The sequence below is a fragment of the Pollachius pollachius genome (assembly GCF_949987615.1).
Source record: "Pollachius pollachius genome assembly, chromosome: 1".
In the NCBI taxonomy this organism is placed as follows: domain Eukaryota; kingdom Metazoa; phylum Chordata; class Actinopteri; order Gadiformes; family Gadidae; genus Pollachius; species Pollachius pollachius.
In genome coordinates, this window is record NC_136934.1 from 19,079,243 (window position 1) to 19,097,510 (window position 18,268).

Consider the following 18,268-nt stretch of genomic DNA (forward strand, 5'->3'; position numbering starts at 1 on the left):
CCTCTCACTGGGGAGCGGAGAGAAGGAACACGGGGCACTTCATGTACACACTTATTGTATGTTGTATGCCCTGGCACTTAATGCAAACACTGATTGTATGTTGTACTTCCTTGCACTTAAAATAGTTCTTAACCTTACAGCTTTTAGGGCTTGGCACTTGGTTCTTTGCAATTTTTGCCGTCTAATAATGAACATCCTTACTGTACTGACAGCGATATATTTTCGTTTCTCTTCTGACAAATGAACTTATTGTAAGGCACTTTGGATAATCTGCTAAATGCCCCTAAAGGTAGATGTAAATGTGCAGAGCCTGGAGGATCTCTGGGGCTTCACCTCACCCAGCGCTGCAGGGAAGGAAGACCTGTTTAGAGCGCTGGACTGTAATCAGCAGTGGAGTTGGTCCCGGGGGATTTAACAAACGGTTCGCTGGTGCCTTTAGCACCAAGCTAATGCATGCCTCTGCTTACGAAAACATACACCTCCTGCTTGTGTTCCCCCATGCAGCCAGCAGCTCAACACCACGGTGCACGCACAACCGAGAACGCATGCCAACCCCACCGCATGAGATATGTGCGCATGCCACGCCGAGCGTATTTACGAATGCCGTTTACTTGAGTTTATTTGAACTGGAGCGTTGCGGACCCCTTCATCAACACATCTGAGGCCCTCCATCATGAAACACACAAGAAAGGCTGGTGCAAGCGTGCTCCACAGAGAGAAACACAAACAAGCTCCTTGTTTAGGATTGTCCACTTTGGAGATAGCAAACAAAACAGGAAGCTGCACGCGATGGCAGGGAAGGGACGGGCAGCCGTTTCCAATCAGCGCACCGGGAGACGTTGGGACGCGGCCAGCAGAGGAGGCTTCGTTCTGCGCCATGAGCTCTACTCTGCATCAACATCTTCATCATCCTCCTCCGCCTGCTGCTTCAATTATAAGTCACAAGACAAGAGGCTGGACACACACACACACACACACACACACACACACACACACACACACACACACACACACACACACACACACACACACACTTTTGGGGTAGCATGGAAACTTGTGTGGCTAACTATGGAAATACTATTACCGCTGCTGCTCTGCCTCATCTCCCCCCGGCGGCCCCCCAACACGGAGCCGCTGCAGGAGTCCCTGCTCATCAGAGCGCTGTGCATCACCTCCCTCCTCCAGCAGAGAGCGTTTGCAGGAGGTCCTGAGCGCAGGACAGACCTGCTCGTTACCCGATGACACCGAGGGACACTGCCCTGTAATCATCCATGTGCTCCATGTTTTGCACATTCAGTTTCTAATTAAAAACAAAACCTTCAAGAGAGGCAACTGAAAAACAACAATGTGATGCGCAGTCGTTGGCACTGCACTGATCTACACGAGATGCATCTAATTAACATTCTTTACCCGTTTACGGGTTTGGATCCTAAAAATGGTATTTGCCGGAAATGTTAAAACACACACACACACACACACACACACACACACAACGGGGAGGGAATCCCATTAACATGGCTGCCACACTGGGTTAGGCAGGTCACCACAGAGTGGAACCCAACACCAACAGCCCCATCATACTCTGCCATGTTACATCTTCCCCTTTTCCTCCATATGCAGAAGACTGTCAGACTTTCCAGTGTTACTAATCCTTCCATGATCTGTATTCAATTTAAACTAGTCTTTTCTTTCAAGCCAATAGCAGACCTTGTCCTGCGTAACAGGGACTGAAAGGAACATTCCCTCCTCCCACTAGCGGACTTTAGGAGAACTCTCGTCGGAGACATGTCTTCGGAGGATGGATCTTCTCTCCTGGTGCCACTGAATCCTTCTTAATGTATATAACCCCTGCATGTACCCGGCCCGCCTGATCCCAGCTCCTGCCTTCATCGTGCGGTTCATGTGGGGCCCTCCAGGCTCAGACTTAACAATGTTCAATATAACATGGCTTATGGTGCCAGTCCGACAGCATGGGCCAGCGTCCCTTCTCCTCCACCCCCGGTTTCCAGCTCCCACCGGGGCCACACACGCCATGAGACAGCTGTTGATGTGAACCATATGGAGAAGACCAGCGGGCTGCCGAAGGAGCAATTGACGCACGCAGACAGCGCCGTCGCAGAGGCCGTGATACACCCAGCGCGGTGCCGCCGTTGTCGCCGTCGACCGAGGTCCACGGTTTCTTCCCCCTCTGTTAATGGGGGCCGTCAATAACGGGCAACACAGTCAACACACAACATATAATCAGAGAATTATAATGGACTACCACAGGAATCGGCAGTTTCAGCCCTTTCTCCCCCCACCGTTTCCGTGTGTTTATTTCATGCAGTACTTCTGTGAATGGATAGCAATGAGGAAGCTACCCAGCAGCCCTTTGGACGAGCCACTGCAAGGCCATGTTACGTAACAGGAGAGGGAACGCAGTGTGTGTGTGTGTGTGTGTAAGTAAGACAGAGTGTTTGTGAGTGAGTAAAAGTGTGTGAGTAAGTGCAAGTGTGTGAGTGAGTGAAAGTGTGTGAGTGAGTGAGTGTGTGAGTGAGTGAAATTGAGTGAGTGAGAGAAAGTGTGTGAGTGACTGCCAAGACGATGGGCCACACTGATGGAACAACGCAACAGATTCATTCTACGGTCCAGGACACCATCCAGCATGCAATGTACTGAGGACGAGAGTCAAGGCTTCCAGTGTTTCCGCGTGGAGGCAGAGCGCTAGGAGGAACGTACGTCTCATGCTCATTACAGTTCCTGCGAGACCTCGAGTGGAGTAGAATATCAAGCACATTAGGCATCTGGAGATCATCAAGCTGGGGCATAATTGCTGGACTCCGAGACACGGTTAATTTATGATTGCCTCACTGGAACCCCCCTTTTATATACACAACGCGTGACAATGAGAGGAAGAAATAATAAATGGGCCGGATTTCAACGGGAAATCGGTTAAACATAGGCATTGAGATTCCATGTAGAAAGCATAAACATGCGTAATTGAAGAGGCTGCTTTCCATTTAACCCCTCAGCTGTCACAAGTGCCTCTTTGAGAAGTCGAGTGCTTAGTCTCGAATTCCCTGTGGATTAGGAGAGACAGGATCACAAGCCGGTCATTATCCCTCGGTAAACAAGCAGACACCTCCTGGACTTTCCTGCTCACCGAGTCTGTACACTCCAAGGGAACCTGCAGGCGACGAGAGCCCTCCGGAAATAGGGACAACAACAGTCATCGTTTTAACATACTGTTCATTTAAAGCAGGGCTTTGAACCCCCTGGTGCAGACAAGTTGGTGTTTTTATGGGGTTGGATGTGAGAAGTTAGTCTGGATCTAGGACTGTTATTTAACCACAATCGCGATACCACAGTTCTAGTATCTAATTCATAAAAGGTGCAGAGCTGAAGGATATTTTCAGATTGTTCCTAAATAAACACTCAAAACCGCAGTTATCCACACAGCCCCAACAACATTTCATGAGATGTTGACATACGATTTACTCCGTCACAAACTGCTCCTACTAGCAGAAAAATAGAAAAAAGGGCCCTGCTGTAGCAGCAAACATTCCCCTATGAAGCCACCGGGCCAGGGGTCCCTCTGGGGCCCCGCAGAGGGCCAGGGTTAGGAACCACTACGGCTCCAGTTAGCTTTTCAGTCCAGGGGAAGAAAAACAGGCCCGCCGATCATCAGGCGGGGATGAGGAGAACTGCTGCCCGTAGGAGGGCCACAGCGGACACCCGGGGGCCAACGTGAGAGGGCCTCGCTCTGTCCCCTCACCAGAGCTCATTGTGAGCTCCACCAGCGGTGAAGGTTTGGCCTCGTCAGGCAGGGACCGGCGGCCCTGCCAAGCTAAACAGCAGCTCAGCGATGGTCAGACCTGAAATAGCCCGTCAATCTGAGCTGCCTCCCATCAGTATGGGCATGCATTCGGTGGCGGAGGAGGAGCCGTAGAGTATTCAATTCAATCCAATTATTTTCAATTGGATTGAATAGAAAAACATATTTAGAATTTTTATACTACCCTTAGATTGAATTTGAAAAGGGTTAGGGATTGTTTGACTAATGTGATCCAAGACTTGGCTCATGGTCCACAACAAAAAACAAATGCAATCCAAACTCTAAAGAGAAGGGATGGATCCAGAAGCAGTCCAGCCTGCATGGCTGATGGGTACTGAGTGGGGATGTGAATAGTGGCCTTCTCTGACAAAAACTAAAAAAACAATGCCAGTGATGGACGAGGTCCAACTAACCAAGGATCAGACCATCTGGGGGCTTCTGGAACCCACTGGTCAGCGTTCCACCACCACAGTGCCCCAGCTGCAGCGGGCCATTGTGCACGGAGCGGGTTATTTATACAGCAACCGCCCTGTCCGCCAGCACAGGATGAGGCCTCGCACAAAAGGCAGCCCTCGTGAACCGCAGAACCCTGCAGACGGGCTGGAGAACCGTCAGGAACGTGACGGCACAGACCGGAAACCAATACTCGAAGGCCCCGGTGTGGGGGTCTGGAACAGCCGTTTGGATCCAACGCCTGCTCTTTCCAAGTGAGATCCCCTTGTGGCGGATGCACGGCTGATCTTCTCAGCAGATGTTGCTGCTTGGCTCTCCCGCTCAGAGCAAGCAGGCTGGCTCGGCCATAAGACCCAGCTGGGGAGGCTCCTGCTCCTCATTTGTTCTGGAGGTGAAGGTGGGGAGCCAATAGATACAGGCAGCACAAACACCCAGGCAGCTCACGGCATGGTAAAACGGAACGACACAGAGCAACGTGCGGCCCATTTGGAAGGCAATGAGTCTCGGTCAAAGTGTCTTCAAGAATAAATATTCAACGAATTGCTCTTCCCGTATGTTTAACACCAGCAATGTAGCTTTTTACTTTTGTCTCACATTTCTGTCAATTGTTGCCCGATTTGGATACTGGTGGGACGCTTCCCAACAACAGAGGCTTAATTTGAACCGATCCAATGCTCTGCAAGCATTATACTGCACTGTAGGAGTCTGCAGCCCCAGAAACACGTCCTCGCTGAAGGCAGAGCGGAGTCCCTGGGCGAGCACAAAGGAGGCGGCTGTGCTAGCTCGGCCCCGGGGCACGGCGGAGGGCCTTGACGGCTTAAGTACAGTTTTGGAATGGAAGAAGGTCCCCTGGTGTCCACCCTTGGCCCCTGAACCCCCCCCCCCATTATCCCCGTCAGTCCCTCACACAACGACAGTCCTTGTGATGCGGGCGAAGAGAGGGAGCCCTCCCGGCCCCCCTCCCTCTATGGCGGGGTAATCACAGCCCCCATTGTGGAGGGCCACTTTCTCAGGACATCCAACACCCGGGCCAGCGGGATCCTGTTGCGCATCCCGTGCTGCTCACTTGGGGGGGGCCAACGCCAGGACGGGGGAAAAAGAAGAAGGCTTTTAAGAGCTTTCTAACAAGATCACCTGATATAGCCGCACTCTGCAGCCCGCTGCCAGGGACAGAGGCCCTTGTCAAAGAAACCCCGGGCTTCAGAGCTGGTCCTCCCAGGGCAGAGACGGACCACGGAGGGCCCCTTCCTTGCAGCCCCCCCAGCCATTCTGAAAAGACCCCACTGACCAATCCCAGTCGCCCGTTAGGAAACCTCCATCCCTTTGGGAGGAGGTCTGAACCTCCACTGCTTCCATGGGTTGGCAGGCCGGTCTGCCAAGGTAAAGGTTATCCTCAGCTAACAGAGGGAGAATAGAAAGGATACAATCTCTATAACCTTCAGACCAACAATACACATGTTTCTATTGCGGACAAACCTCTCAAAAAGTGTTCCTGACAAGACAAGAATATTCTAGATGTACATTCTATTAAGGTTATATAAGGATGTCAATAACAAATAATATAAATGACTCACGCCATTTAAAGTTTTGCATCGGATAGTCTTGAAACGGAAGGAATGCAACGCCTCGCAAAAAGTAGCATTCTGAAACCAAAACAACAATTAAACGTGTCAAATAAAAGAAGAGAGATGAGCCCAGGACCGTGATGACCTCTGGCCTTCCCGCTTCCACAACAACCCAAACATGACTGTGTGCCACCCCCCAGCCACACGGCATTACGCCCCACCCAAGAGAGAAGGAGCTGGGTCAGGGTCAAGACCCTGTCCCTCATCCAGGCCCGGGGTGTCGGGTTGAACCCGGACGGACTTCAAAGCAGCTCAGTAACGACCTACTGCATCACCCCACCTCGCCGGGGTCTTTCTGAAGGGCCAGCGAGTCAGGGGCCCCTGATGCGAGTCAGGGGCCCCTGAGCGTGCCTGCACTCCATTGCCCCTTCGCCCCTCCTGTCCTGACCGCCGTCCTGTGAGGAGACCCCCACTGCGCTTCTATAAACCATGTGAAATGGTTATGGGCGTTGAAAGACCCCCAGTGGTCGAGAGGACTGTTTATGGTCCTGAATAAGCCTCTCTTGGCACGAAAGATGGACTCAAGAATTTTAATATACATAATTATGTACATTAATCTGGCAATAAAATAGGAAAATAAGGATTATTTATGCCCAGTCTCAAGAAAAAAAATTTAAAAGAAAAAAAAAATGAAACGTGCGAAATTGAATGAAATCGTTACGAAAATCTATTGTGAAACTAGAAAGAAGCCCTCGGCACTAGGGACAGTATGCCAACTTCTATCCAAATAAACATTTCGTATAGAAACATTTCGTTCTTGTGAAAAGGAAAACACATAACCACTGTTTATACGCTGGTTATGCACCAGAGAAAGGAAGGGCTCCGCTCCAACAAACTGTCCCCTTCAGGATCCGGACCAATCGGGTCCAACATGATCTGGATCATCATGACGTCACACCGCCACGACCGCCTCCATTTCGGAGGAATAGGAGCATGAGAACGTTGATGGTAGTACGCATATTTGGTTCATCGCTTAGTTATAAATCCTGATTGTCATGCTGGGGAGACATTGTTGTGTTCCAAAGGGCCGTAGTGTCTAATGCGAGACGTGCAAAACACTGTTTTGATTAGCCTCAGATACGGTATGTTTACGTAAATTTAGGATTTAGCATTCCTAGAACTGTCTTGAGCACCGCCAAAAAAAACTCCCATGATGCATTCTGATGTGCAAGCCCTATTGGTACTAGCAGCGGTGAATATTAAGATCGCATTAAAAAATATATAAAAACCGCAAAACTGATTCCAAACCCTAACCAATGCCCTAGCAGTCTGCACATGAGCCCCTCCTAGAGGCTGGTTTACAGTTGGAACCGCTCCAATAAGGAGCCCATTTATCCAACCAGAGGCAATGTCCACCCAGGTCATAAAAATAGTGAATGATTGGAATTCCTGCAGCCGTTTAAAAAGGCGCTGTATGTTTTTTCCTGCCTCCGTATCCCATGTACTCTGCTTGGCGGGGCCACGACTCGGGACCCAGGGCTGAGGCATAGCTGGAATATCTCCCCGCAAACTTTCCCACAACATTTTTCCTTCTGACTATCTGAAGTCCTTCCAGACAGCTCCCCCCCCCCCCAGCCCTGTGTTGTTAGAACAGTAAATAAGCAGAACGAGATCTAGCGGCGCTCAGCCCCGAGCCCCCCGCCCAGGCTATATTTTACCACTCACAGGTCACCCTTCCCGCTGGGTGCACAGAGGTTAGGGCCATTGTTTTGACGGAAGCCCTTCATTCTTCTCCCTTGTAAGGAGAAATGCAGCAGCCGCCCTCGTAGGGACGGATTCCTCTCAGACCTAATGTCAGTTTCTCTTAGGATGACCTTTATGTTTGCATATTCCTGTGATTAGGAGTGAAAGGCTGTCTGCATCCTGCCTTTCTTGTGGAGGTGTGGGCCTTACTTCTGACATAGGGCACCCTTAGTCCGACAGCCACTTAATTATCTAAAAGGACATTGAGTCAGTGTACTGCTTGCTTTCATAAAGTAATGATACTATAAACTAATATTACTTTCACCGATACAGTTGTGTTGGTTATCCAGTTACATATCAAACTTTAACAGTCCTCTTATAAAATAATTGTGTATGCATGTGCTGTTCAAAGAAGCAGAAACCGCGTTTATTGTATGCATGAATACAACAACATGAGTGTTAACATTACCTGAAGACATTCTGAAGAACATTTTAGAATTGTCGTCATCAGAAATAAAAGGGCATATAGCAATGAAGGGAGGGCATGGAGGCCTTTGATAAATAGCCCGCTACCATTTAAAACAATGAGGACTGACCTGTGAGAGCGGTCTGGCAAATACTTGACTCCTGTCCTCTGGAGACCATGGGCGCAGATGTATACTAGCCAAGAAAAGAAAATTCAGATTATCAATATCATATCAGATCATTAATCTTTCTGAATCATGTGTGACTGAAAACCCCATCCCCTTCAGTTTGGACTGTTTCATTACATTTTAAGTTTGCAGATTGAACGGTGAATCCCTTCACAAGTAGTTCAGACGGGCACAGAGGGAGAGAACCATGTTGAATGTTCCACATTCTGGCCTTTTGTGAGTTTTGAATGAAATGGGTGGAATGCGATACCCTTTGCACATCCTTTGTTGCGACTGCACAATCCCCATGGCACCACACTGTGGTGGTTACTCTTGTACCTATTCACTGGGGACGTGTTGTGAGTCCTGGGAGCAATTACTGCGACGCTTTTGTCCTGAACAAACAAACTGTCAGCAGTCGGCCCTCCCAGAACAACTTGCGGCGACACACGGGGTGCGACGGTACGACTTGAAGATGCCCTCTGTTGGTCCAGAGACACTGCAGTCCGCCAGGATGCATGGTTGATTACATCAGGGGGCTGAATGTGTGCCATGGAGGCGTCATGGGCATGCAGGTTCTCAGTCAAGCTGATCATCATGGGCAGCATGTGGCTCAGGAGGTTATGCGGGTTGAAGTAACCGGAAGGTTGCTAGTTCGATCTCCGGCTCCTCCTAGCGGAGTGTCCCTGAGCAAAACGCCTCTACCTGACTGCTCCCGACGAGCTGGGTGTCGCCATGCATGGCTGACACTGCCGTCAGTGGGTGAATGTGTGCATGGATGGGTGAATGTTAGGCAATATTGTAAAGCGCTTTGAGTGGCCACTGGTTAGAAAAGCGCGATATGAATGCAGTCCGTTTAGCATTTATCACTACATGTTTGGCTACTAGGACCTATGCCAAAGGTCCTAGGTCGATCCAAGATATCTACAATAATCCTGCTTCTTAATATTGGTATGTTTACTCACAGAAAATAAACATTCAGCTTAAACAACAGCTTTCTCAACAGCCTGCTGGTACAAACAAAGCAAGATCCCCCTAACGTCAGCCGAGCCCATGCTCCCCGTATACCCGTTGGGTACCTCTTGGCGCTGCTGGGGGTCCGCTTGGCGTCGGGGCTGGCGGGGGGCTCGGGGGAGTAGGGGGAGTAGGGCCCAGGAGAAAGGGAGGCGGGGCTAGAGATGCTGTAGTCCCTGTAGTTCTGATTCTCATCTCGGCTCACCAGAAATGCCTCCTTAGACTAGAAAAGATTCAAAGAATGTCATTACATAATGTGACTAGGATACAAGAAGGAGAAGAAAACACAGTTCAACATCTCACTGCAGTTGTACTAAATACTGGTTTACATCCCACCACAGTTATAAGTCACACATGTTTACATCCCACTGCAGTTTTATTACATACTTGTTTACATCTCACAGCAGATTTAAGTCACACATGTTTACATCTCAACATTTAATTTCCAACTTAATAGACACACTGCAGGGACCACCAGAGATTTTATCACAGATTTACTTTTGTTCATACTCTTCTCCTCCCCCTTAAACTGTTGCAGACCAGAGCTCACAAACAAATATGGTCACCATCAAAGACATCCCCCACAGACTTATGGAAAGGGTATCTCATAACATGATGCTGACTCTGGATGGACAGACTCTGGGTTTTACAGTTCAGAGTCAAAAACAATGTTACGCTGTGGTGCCGTACTGACCTGGAAGGGGCTGGTGAGCTCTTCTGAGCCAGGGCCGCCATTGGTCTGTTCGGGAACGGGTCTAAACAGCCAAGACATATGGTGTTAGGAGTTTTCAGTTGCCACGGATACCAAATCAAAGTCACCTAAACAGCCTGTGAGAAATGAGTGATGGACCATAATGTGCCTCTTGGGTTTATGAAAAATGAAAATGTATTCTGAACCCTGATGACCTGTGACCACACCACCATGTGTTAGGAGTGCTATTCATTTGAACATTAATCATCAAATATGATCCAGTCGGTATTCCGAATTATTCATGTCCTTCAACTAACAAACTGATGGCTCATTTCAAAAAGGTCATTTCCGTACAGTAATAAAAATGTGTCTTCTTTCCCGTCCTCAGCCTGCTTCTAAAAGATACTCTCTTCCCCCCCCCCCCCCCCCCCAATTAGCCCCCATCTACCCTGCCAGTTTATTGCGCGGTCCCTATGAAAAACATTAATTCCGTTCACAAGTCCATTTGCAAACTCAGAGGGGGGAAAGTATTGGCGGTAGAACAAGCCAATCTAAATAAACAGTACATCCCCCCCCCTCCCCGCCGTCTCTACCCTGCGCTAAGGGGCCGGGAGCGGGCCCTCGACGGGGCCCGGAGCAGTGGAGAGGACAGGCTGAGCACGGAATCCTGTGGTCAGCGGCCTGGAACGGCATCTCCTTCCACCGAGCGCTCCGGCAGGAGAACGGAGTCTTTTCTTCACTCGGGGGTGTGATTTTCATTGGACTGGTGCTCAACTCAAACTCAGGAGTGCTCAGAGTCGGCCAGGTGGAAAATAGTCATCCCGAAACAGTGATTACACAGTGAGACTACAGGAGAAATCAGCAGTCTGAGGATCCATTAGGTGGTAAAGCTAGTCTGTGTGAACCCTGACCCCGTTCCCATAGGACTGCTCTACACCTGACAGATGGATGAATTGGCTCAAGGTTAAACAACGCACTTATTTTGAAAACCCAGAAATTTTGAAAATGATTGGCCTCGCTTTCCCAAGGATAGGCGCATCATCAAGGGTTGAGTAACTACAAGAACCAGATAATGTCTAATTTTCCAAAAAATGTAACATCTGGCAGACCAAATATGAAATAATCAGGAAAATTTGGATCATTCATATTTTAGTTTTTTGGTGAGCTGTGTGACAGCCAAGACAGACGAACACTGCAGTATTCAACAGGAAACTGGGCTGTACAAGAGGTCACTGTGGTGTCGCTGGGCCCAGTGACTCAAAGTCATCTCTTCAGCAGAGAGCCACAGATCAGAGAGAGAGAGAGAGAGAGAGTAGTGGTTTGGTCAACATGACATCATACAAAAGAGGTCGACAAACAATGGAGCTCAAAGAAGTGGCCTCAGACCAAGGCACTCTACAAAGCGAGGAGCATGGATGACAAGCCGCTGTGGGCTTTGTTTTCTTTATGCCTTTGAACCGGCTTATTGCAGGTTAGCAGAGTGTGGCTAAGAGCAGTATTTGATGTACCAACACATAAACTCCTTGCCAGCTCATTTTGAAAGAGACAGCACGTCAGAGCGAGTGTGCTTCAGGGATGGGCTGAAGCCTGCCTCATCGGCAGAGCGGTGGACTGGAAAGAATCTGCTGAAAATCCATTTTCCACAGGAGCATCACAGGGTGCCATTGTACTTGGTCGGTGTGATTACACTTGATGACTGGTGTCGCTGGAGGAGCCCGCCGTCAACACGAGGGGGCTAGAACGGGAGGGAGGGTGTGATGGGGAAGGGCTACAGAGTGCCATTGTGGGGGCCGGCCGGGTACGTGCCATGCTGTCTCTGGCAGGGAGGAGAGAGACATGAGGTCAGCAGGAAAACATCCACTCACACGGACACGGGACGTCCAAGGAGGGCCGGTGGGAGACCGAATGAGAGGAGAGCCTTTAATCAAAGTGCCAGCCAAGAAAGGCCTCAATTTGCAGGGAAGGTCTTAAGAGCAACAGAAACTCCCGAGATCAAAACAAGGTCTAGACCTCGTGTTTACCCCGGAGAATTCCTATCAACACCAACGGTGTCGTGAAAAGCAATATCTCCGTCCACAAAAGAACGCACAAAGCATTTTAAAGCTTGCAGAGTAGGCGGCGGTACACAGGTCGGCAAACGCCAGAGGACATAGGGAGCTTGCGTTGATGGGTTTCTCCTCGAACGGCGAACTCAAAGACAACATGGCAGTGTAATGATGAACTTAGGCAGGTACTTTTTCAAATGTAATTAAACCTAACCATACAAGCCACACGTAAATACATCGGTAGTCTACATTGTTTATAGGAATCGAGTATATACTCAGTGACTGAAACAGCAATGTGTGAGCAAGGTCATTATGTCATCGTTTTGAGGAACCTATTTCTTTGGTCCAAATTATTCCACAGAAAACAGAGTATTGTAGTGCGCTAATTAGCAAGCTGACGTTTAAAGAAAGTTGCAATCATAAGTAATTCCTGCTGATTATGGAGTTCACATCATCGTTACAGCATTAGTCAATGATTAAGTTAATTCCAATAAACAACAGTATCAGGAAGACTCCTAAATTGCTCTGTAGAGCAGCCAAGAAGGGCTGATTTGTTTATCAACCAATCAGGATTACATATTCATTAGGAGTCTATGATCTTTCGATTGTTGCAGATCTACAGGTTCCAGATTAATTACCTGATTGGAAATCAAATCGATGAACTCTGCGAGGGCGAGGAGCTTCAAAAGGTTTGAACACCCTTATAACCTCTACATTATCCTGCCCTCTGAATACACAGTAGACAGTATATGGTTAATCCTTTGGTCTGTCCTATCTGGACAATGTTGGAATGTAAGCTAATGCATCAAAGTCAACACAAACTACGACTCGTCATCTTTCGTCAGGGTCTGCATTTTCACATGCAGGAAACACACCCACCCACCCCCCAACACACACACACACCTCTCCACCATCAGCTGCAGCTGGGTCTTGGAGTTCTTGATCTTGTTCTGGGCCTCCACGTTCAGCATGTCCGCCGTATTCTGCCCGTTAATCTCCAGGATGATGTCACCGGGCTGAAGGGCCGCCTGCTCCGCCTTGCTGCCCCCGTTGACCTGACGGAGGGGAGAGCACAGGGGAATGAGACCAGAGCAGCGACGAGCAGCACCTAGGTCCGCGAGGAGCTGGCTCACGTAGCGCCTTCAGGGTGAGACAGCAGAGACGTCTCGACGCCACTGCTAGCATGCTTCTCAGCGGCGTTAATATGCTGCTAATGAGGGAGGACCATAAGGCTAGGTGTAGATGGTGCACTAGCTCTACATACCTCTATACTTAATAAAGAGGTATCATTTGTTATAATTGTACATTCCCCAGTAGTAAAGAGAGTTAAGGTCGGTCATCAAAGTCACAACTCTTGTGACCCCTGCGGTTTTGGCACCGCGTGGTGGAACAAGCTCCCTGCCAAGTTCACTTCGACTCTGCATAGCCTCCCCCCATACCCTCCCCCCACCCCTCTTACGCACCTATTGTACGTTGAATGTCCTGGCACTTAATGTACACACTTATTGTATGTTGTATGTTCCGGCACTTAAAAAAAATAGTACTTAGCATTGTGTAGCATCTTATCCTAGCAATCTTCTTTATAGACGGGGAATGGGTTAACCTAACAATTGTAAGAGTTTGGCACTTGGTTCTATGAATATCTTTACTGTACCGAAGGCAATATATTGTTTCTCTTTCTTCTGACAAATGTACTTATTGTAAGTCACTTTTACTAAAAGCATCTGCTAAATGCCCTCAATGTAAATGTAAGTTAAGGCAGACGGCGTCGCCGCTGCCATGCTCAACGCCTGCGAACCCTGGGAGCTCCTGTCGACGGCGGAGCCCAGGACCCCCTAGGAGAGAGGCCATTAGTGAGACGGCAGCTCGCGCTTTGACCTCCACCTGTGCATCACTTGTCAAATTCGCCCCCTGCACTAGAGGAAATTTATCAAAACAGACAGAGAATGTCATCCCAGCCTGTCCTGCAGCTATAAACACAGCGTCGAAACGAGTCAGAATGCAGTCTCTCGGACATTCCATAAGAACATAAACAAGCATCCACCAATAACAACCCTGCTCTGCATTCCTCCATCTACACTGTCTGCTTTTAATTGTGCAAAAGACAAAAGCGGTAAAGAGGATAATTGAAAAAAGACAGCCTCCCCAAAGGGAGAAAGCAGAGAAGACCGGCCCCCGGAATGCTTGTGATTCCCCGGAGCCCAGGGGCAGATGTCCGTGTCTGTGTGCCCATTTGAGGGCAATTAATCGTTGCTGTGGGGACGGACAATAACGCGTTTCTTTGACAATCAGGTGACGCCCGGCTTCACAGAGGCTAAAGGACTGGTCGTTTCTTTTAAGGGTTTTACTTTCTGCTCCAGTGCCTGTACGCTCCCCTTCCACCTACACTGGGGGCAAGTCGTCCGAGGGCCGCGAGGAACTACAGTGGGGTGGGCGAGGCGTCTCCGCGCCAAGTGCCGACCTCTTCAGCTGGCCCCGGGCCGATGGGGGACAAGGAGGGGGTGGAGGGTGGTGGGGGGGGCTGGAGGCTCATACCGCAACTGCAACGGAGAGTTACAAACTGCCCCCATTAACCAGCCCTACACCTCATTTTAACCGCTTCTGAACCTGACCTCGAAGCCGTGGGTTTGAAACCAGGCTCATTCTGTTAACTTGCTTCAAGAAACTAGATCTGGGTCTTTTATCCCTGTGATGAACGGTGTCTTTAACATCAGCGGTCGAGTGGGGGTAGGGGGTCACCAGTAATGTCTTTGAGGTGAACGGGGTCGGAAGGTCATTCGATGTGCAGCATTGGTACCCTGCCCGTGTTTTGACATTAGCAAGTGAAACGGAGGGAGAGCCCGGGCTGAAGGGGTGTAGAAGGGCCAGGATGGGCAGTGGGCAGGTCACATTCCCTGGCATCCAAGGCTTCCTGGAGACGTTTCCTCTCCTCCATGTTCCCTTCCCATAGCGGTTAATAAGCATACAACATCGTGCTTAAACATGCACTGACGCACGTGTAGAAACATGCACACTGGCACATGCCGCGCAGAGAAAACAAAAACAAACCAGTATGTGTGCGTGTAGAAACACACGCACACAAACAATACAGAGGAAAAACAAAACAAGCATGTACACACATACAGACACAAACAAACACCAAACACTGTAATCACAAGTTTCCTCCTAATGTATTTCACTTCCATTCCACCCCGACTACCTCGGGCGTTAAGGAAACGGTTGCGGGGCAGCGCCTGATAAAAACAAAAGGCCGAGAGCAGACCGCCAGGGGGGCGCTGGAGGAAGTCGTCCACTCATTACAGCCTTGGAGCTTTAACCCCGGAGAAACAAGAGGATGCAGAGGTGGCGATGTGGGAGGGGTTCGTCTATCGGGGGGCTGGTGGGGGTACCTTGGATACTGTGATGGCCTTCTTAAAGTCCCTGCCCCCGTAGATCCTGAAGCCCCACGGAGAAGGTCCCATCAGGCTAACCGTCAGCGCCATCCGCCTGGACGATCCGCACGCCCGTCTAAATCCTGCAGGGGGGAAAGTAGATGGAGGAATGAGTATCCTTACCATGACGGTGTGTGTTTGTGTATGAAAGCGAGGGGGGCCGCTTGCGTGTGCCAGGTGCACAGGTGCAGAGAGACACACGCCCTCCGTCATTGGCTCAACACGTCCATGGGTTGCAGGCCTCCCCGTGAGGGGTTGTGCAACCACATCAAAAGGCAAGACTCTAACCACAGACACATGACAGATATTGCAGAAGTGCTTGTGGAGCCAGCACTACATTGGAACCAAATGCAGTTTCTGGTCCGAAAGAGGCGAGCGAGAAATTGCGTTGCCGCTGCACACAGAAAGTCCCACTGCAGTCAATGTGGCCAGAAAACGATAGTAATGTCCCTTATAATTACTTATTGTAAAGAGTAATATGCTTGGCAGCACATGTACTGCTCTGACTTCCCTCCGGAGGTTATTTTGACTGTAAATACAGAGGACACAGACAGCCAAGAGAAGTTCCCACAACAAAGAACCGCCACAACAGGGGATGTCAAGGCTCTGTTGTACTGCAGCGGTTCTGTCAAATCAATTGAATGCAACTTCCAAGAATGGCGTGACAATACCTTTTCAAAATGTCTCGAAATCCCACCATTATGCCATCCTGTAGACTTAGACTCACTCTCACACTCTCACACACTCACACACACACACACACACACACACACACACACACACACACACACACACACACACACACACACACACACACACACACACACACACACACACACACACACACAATTCATGGTTCAAGGCTTGTGGATACAGCAGACCTCCTGGAGCCCTTTGAATTAGTCCAACTATGTTTAGCTTAAACCGCTGGCCTTAGAGAGGAGCTCCCAGGATCTCCTCAGAGGGAGATAATCTCTTCCCCATTCTGGCTCGGCAAGTGCAATATATCACAACAACCAATGAAGGCTGGGAACGATACAAAGTGGTACGCTGGTGATAATGGTGGTGGGCACACTGGCGTTTAGGTCTTCTGCAACAGGCATCCTGTGTTATTATGGGATTCATGAGCACTGTTTATCAGATTCAGAGGCCTGTCTCCGATGCTCGTGCACATATTTTGATTCAATTAATACAGTGGTTCCCAAACTTTTATTAAATACCATAATGTGTATCAAAAATAACTTGGAAAACACTGCATCAATGCATTCAACTGTTTTGATTTGTACTGATAATGTTCAGGGAATGTAAACATCCAGGCTAAATGAAGATGTTGTCATGGGCATTGAGAGTTATGTGAAGACAGACTGCTCAGTGTGCATTCCCATGGGCTAGCCTGCATATGTTGCACATATAGACAGGATCATTCAGGAATCAGGCCTGAATAGAAACTTTGTTGAAGGGTTCTTTGAGGGAGAACGCAGTGTACAGCGGGTTTGGCAGCTAAAGAGCTCACAGAAATGTTAAATAAGGTTGAAACTAACTGTGCGACCGCAACATATCTGGAAGCCCTGTCCCAAGTTGTTTTTCAATCTGTGAGCTGCAGCGTATGATCTAGTTCACCCAGCCACAGGCCTGCAGCACGTCGAGCGTGTTTCAACACAGGAGCCTCTTTGGACAACCAGACCGAGAGACAGGCTGGAGTGATCGAGGGCAAGAGAAGACAAGTGGTACAAACCCTGGCCGACACATTCTACCGTTTGGAAGATTAGGCCACTGTCACCGACAGCGTTTTGCACGTTTGCGTTTTTTCGTTGCTGCCCGTTCATTACAATACCGCAACAAATATGCAATGAAAAGTTAATCAAGATTTGTTTACTTCTGTAGATCCGTATCAAGTTGCATACAAAACCTAGATATTATTCCAGAATGTTTATTAAAGTTCTGAACAAATAGTTGAGCAATTAATGAAAAGTGCCATTGAAAATGAATATCAAAGCTCATTAGGGGAAACAAGTTCAGACAAGCCTAACCACGCCCACCACCAAGTGCCCCCCCGACAGTCCAGGCACATCCCTTTAACCCAGTCGGGCAGCACTTGGCTAACTAATGGCCTCATGCTACTCCTCTCTGGATTGTGAAGAGGTTGCCAGATGATAGGGCTGATTTTGACAGGCGAGTGAAAGTAAACTGATGACCTGACATGTCCTCAACAGCCAACAAGAAAATAATAAGGATATTGTGGATTGATTGAGGCTTCAAAGTTCTTTTTCGTGAACTCTCTGCTCTGACCAGTCTTGTTACGTTATGCAACTTAATGGACCAATAAAATCCAAGAGACACTATCACAAGCTTTCCGTGACAATCCTTCCAGCAATAAACTGAAGCCGAGAACAGTGTGAGGGGTGTTACTGCTTTCCATGCTGAGTATCGGACCAGCATTGTGAAGGGGCCACACGATATGGAATAAGAATTGAATGTGTTAATGAATCCCCCTGGAGGACACCTGCACGGGCCAGATACACAGGGGGGGGGGGGGGCACCTGGAGGAGCTGAACTATGCAATGGTATGCATATTGGAACTACGTATCACAGCATGATAAAGCATGGCGATATGATTATTGCCAACCATGTGCCGGGAATTTTATCAGCTGGTTCAATTTATGAGGTCGTCAGGGTAGAACTAGGGCATGGGCCTTCATCACACACACACACACACACACACACACACACACACACACACACACACACACACACACACACACACACACACACACACACACACACACACACACACACACTTTCTGATTGGTTAAATCATGCCATATTAGGACACGCAACATAAAAATCCATTTCATAAGGCATTATCTGGCACTGTAATTG

General features: G+C 48.9%; 1 protein-coding gene across 3 annotated transcripts in view; it reads right to left on the reverse strand.

The window, feature by feature from the left end:
- pdlim2 (PDZ and LIM domain 2 (mystique)) overlaps positions 1-18,268 on the reverse strand; it is a 29,979-nt gene that overhangs the window by 7,985 nt on the left and 3,726 nt on the right. For all 3 annotated transcript variants that reach the window (XM_079753200.1, XM_079753201.1, XM_079753202.1), the window contains exons 2-6: positions 15,347-15,471; positions 12,861-13,012; positions 9,916-9,976; positions 9,287-9,444; positions 8,172-8,235 (exon numbers count right to left, since the gene is read on the reverse strand). In XM_079753200.1, coding sequence (XP_079609326.1) covers positions 8,172-8,235; positions 9,287-9,444; positions 9,916-9,976; positions 12,861-13,012; positions 15,347-15,439 — 528 coding nt within the window. In that variant the 5' untranslated portion in view covers positions 15,440-15,471. The remainder of the gene's footprint in view (positions 1-8,171; positions 8,236-9,286; positions 9,445-9,915; positions 9,977-12,860; positions 13,013-15,346; positions 15,472-18,268) is intronic.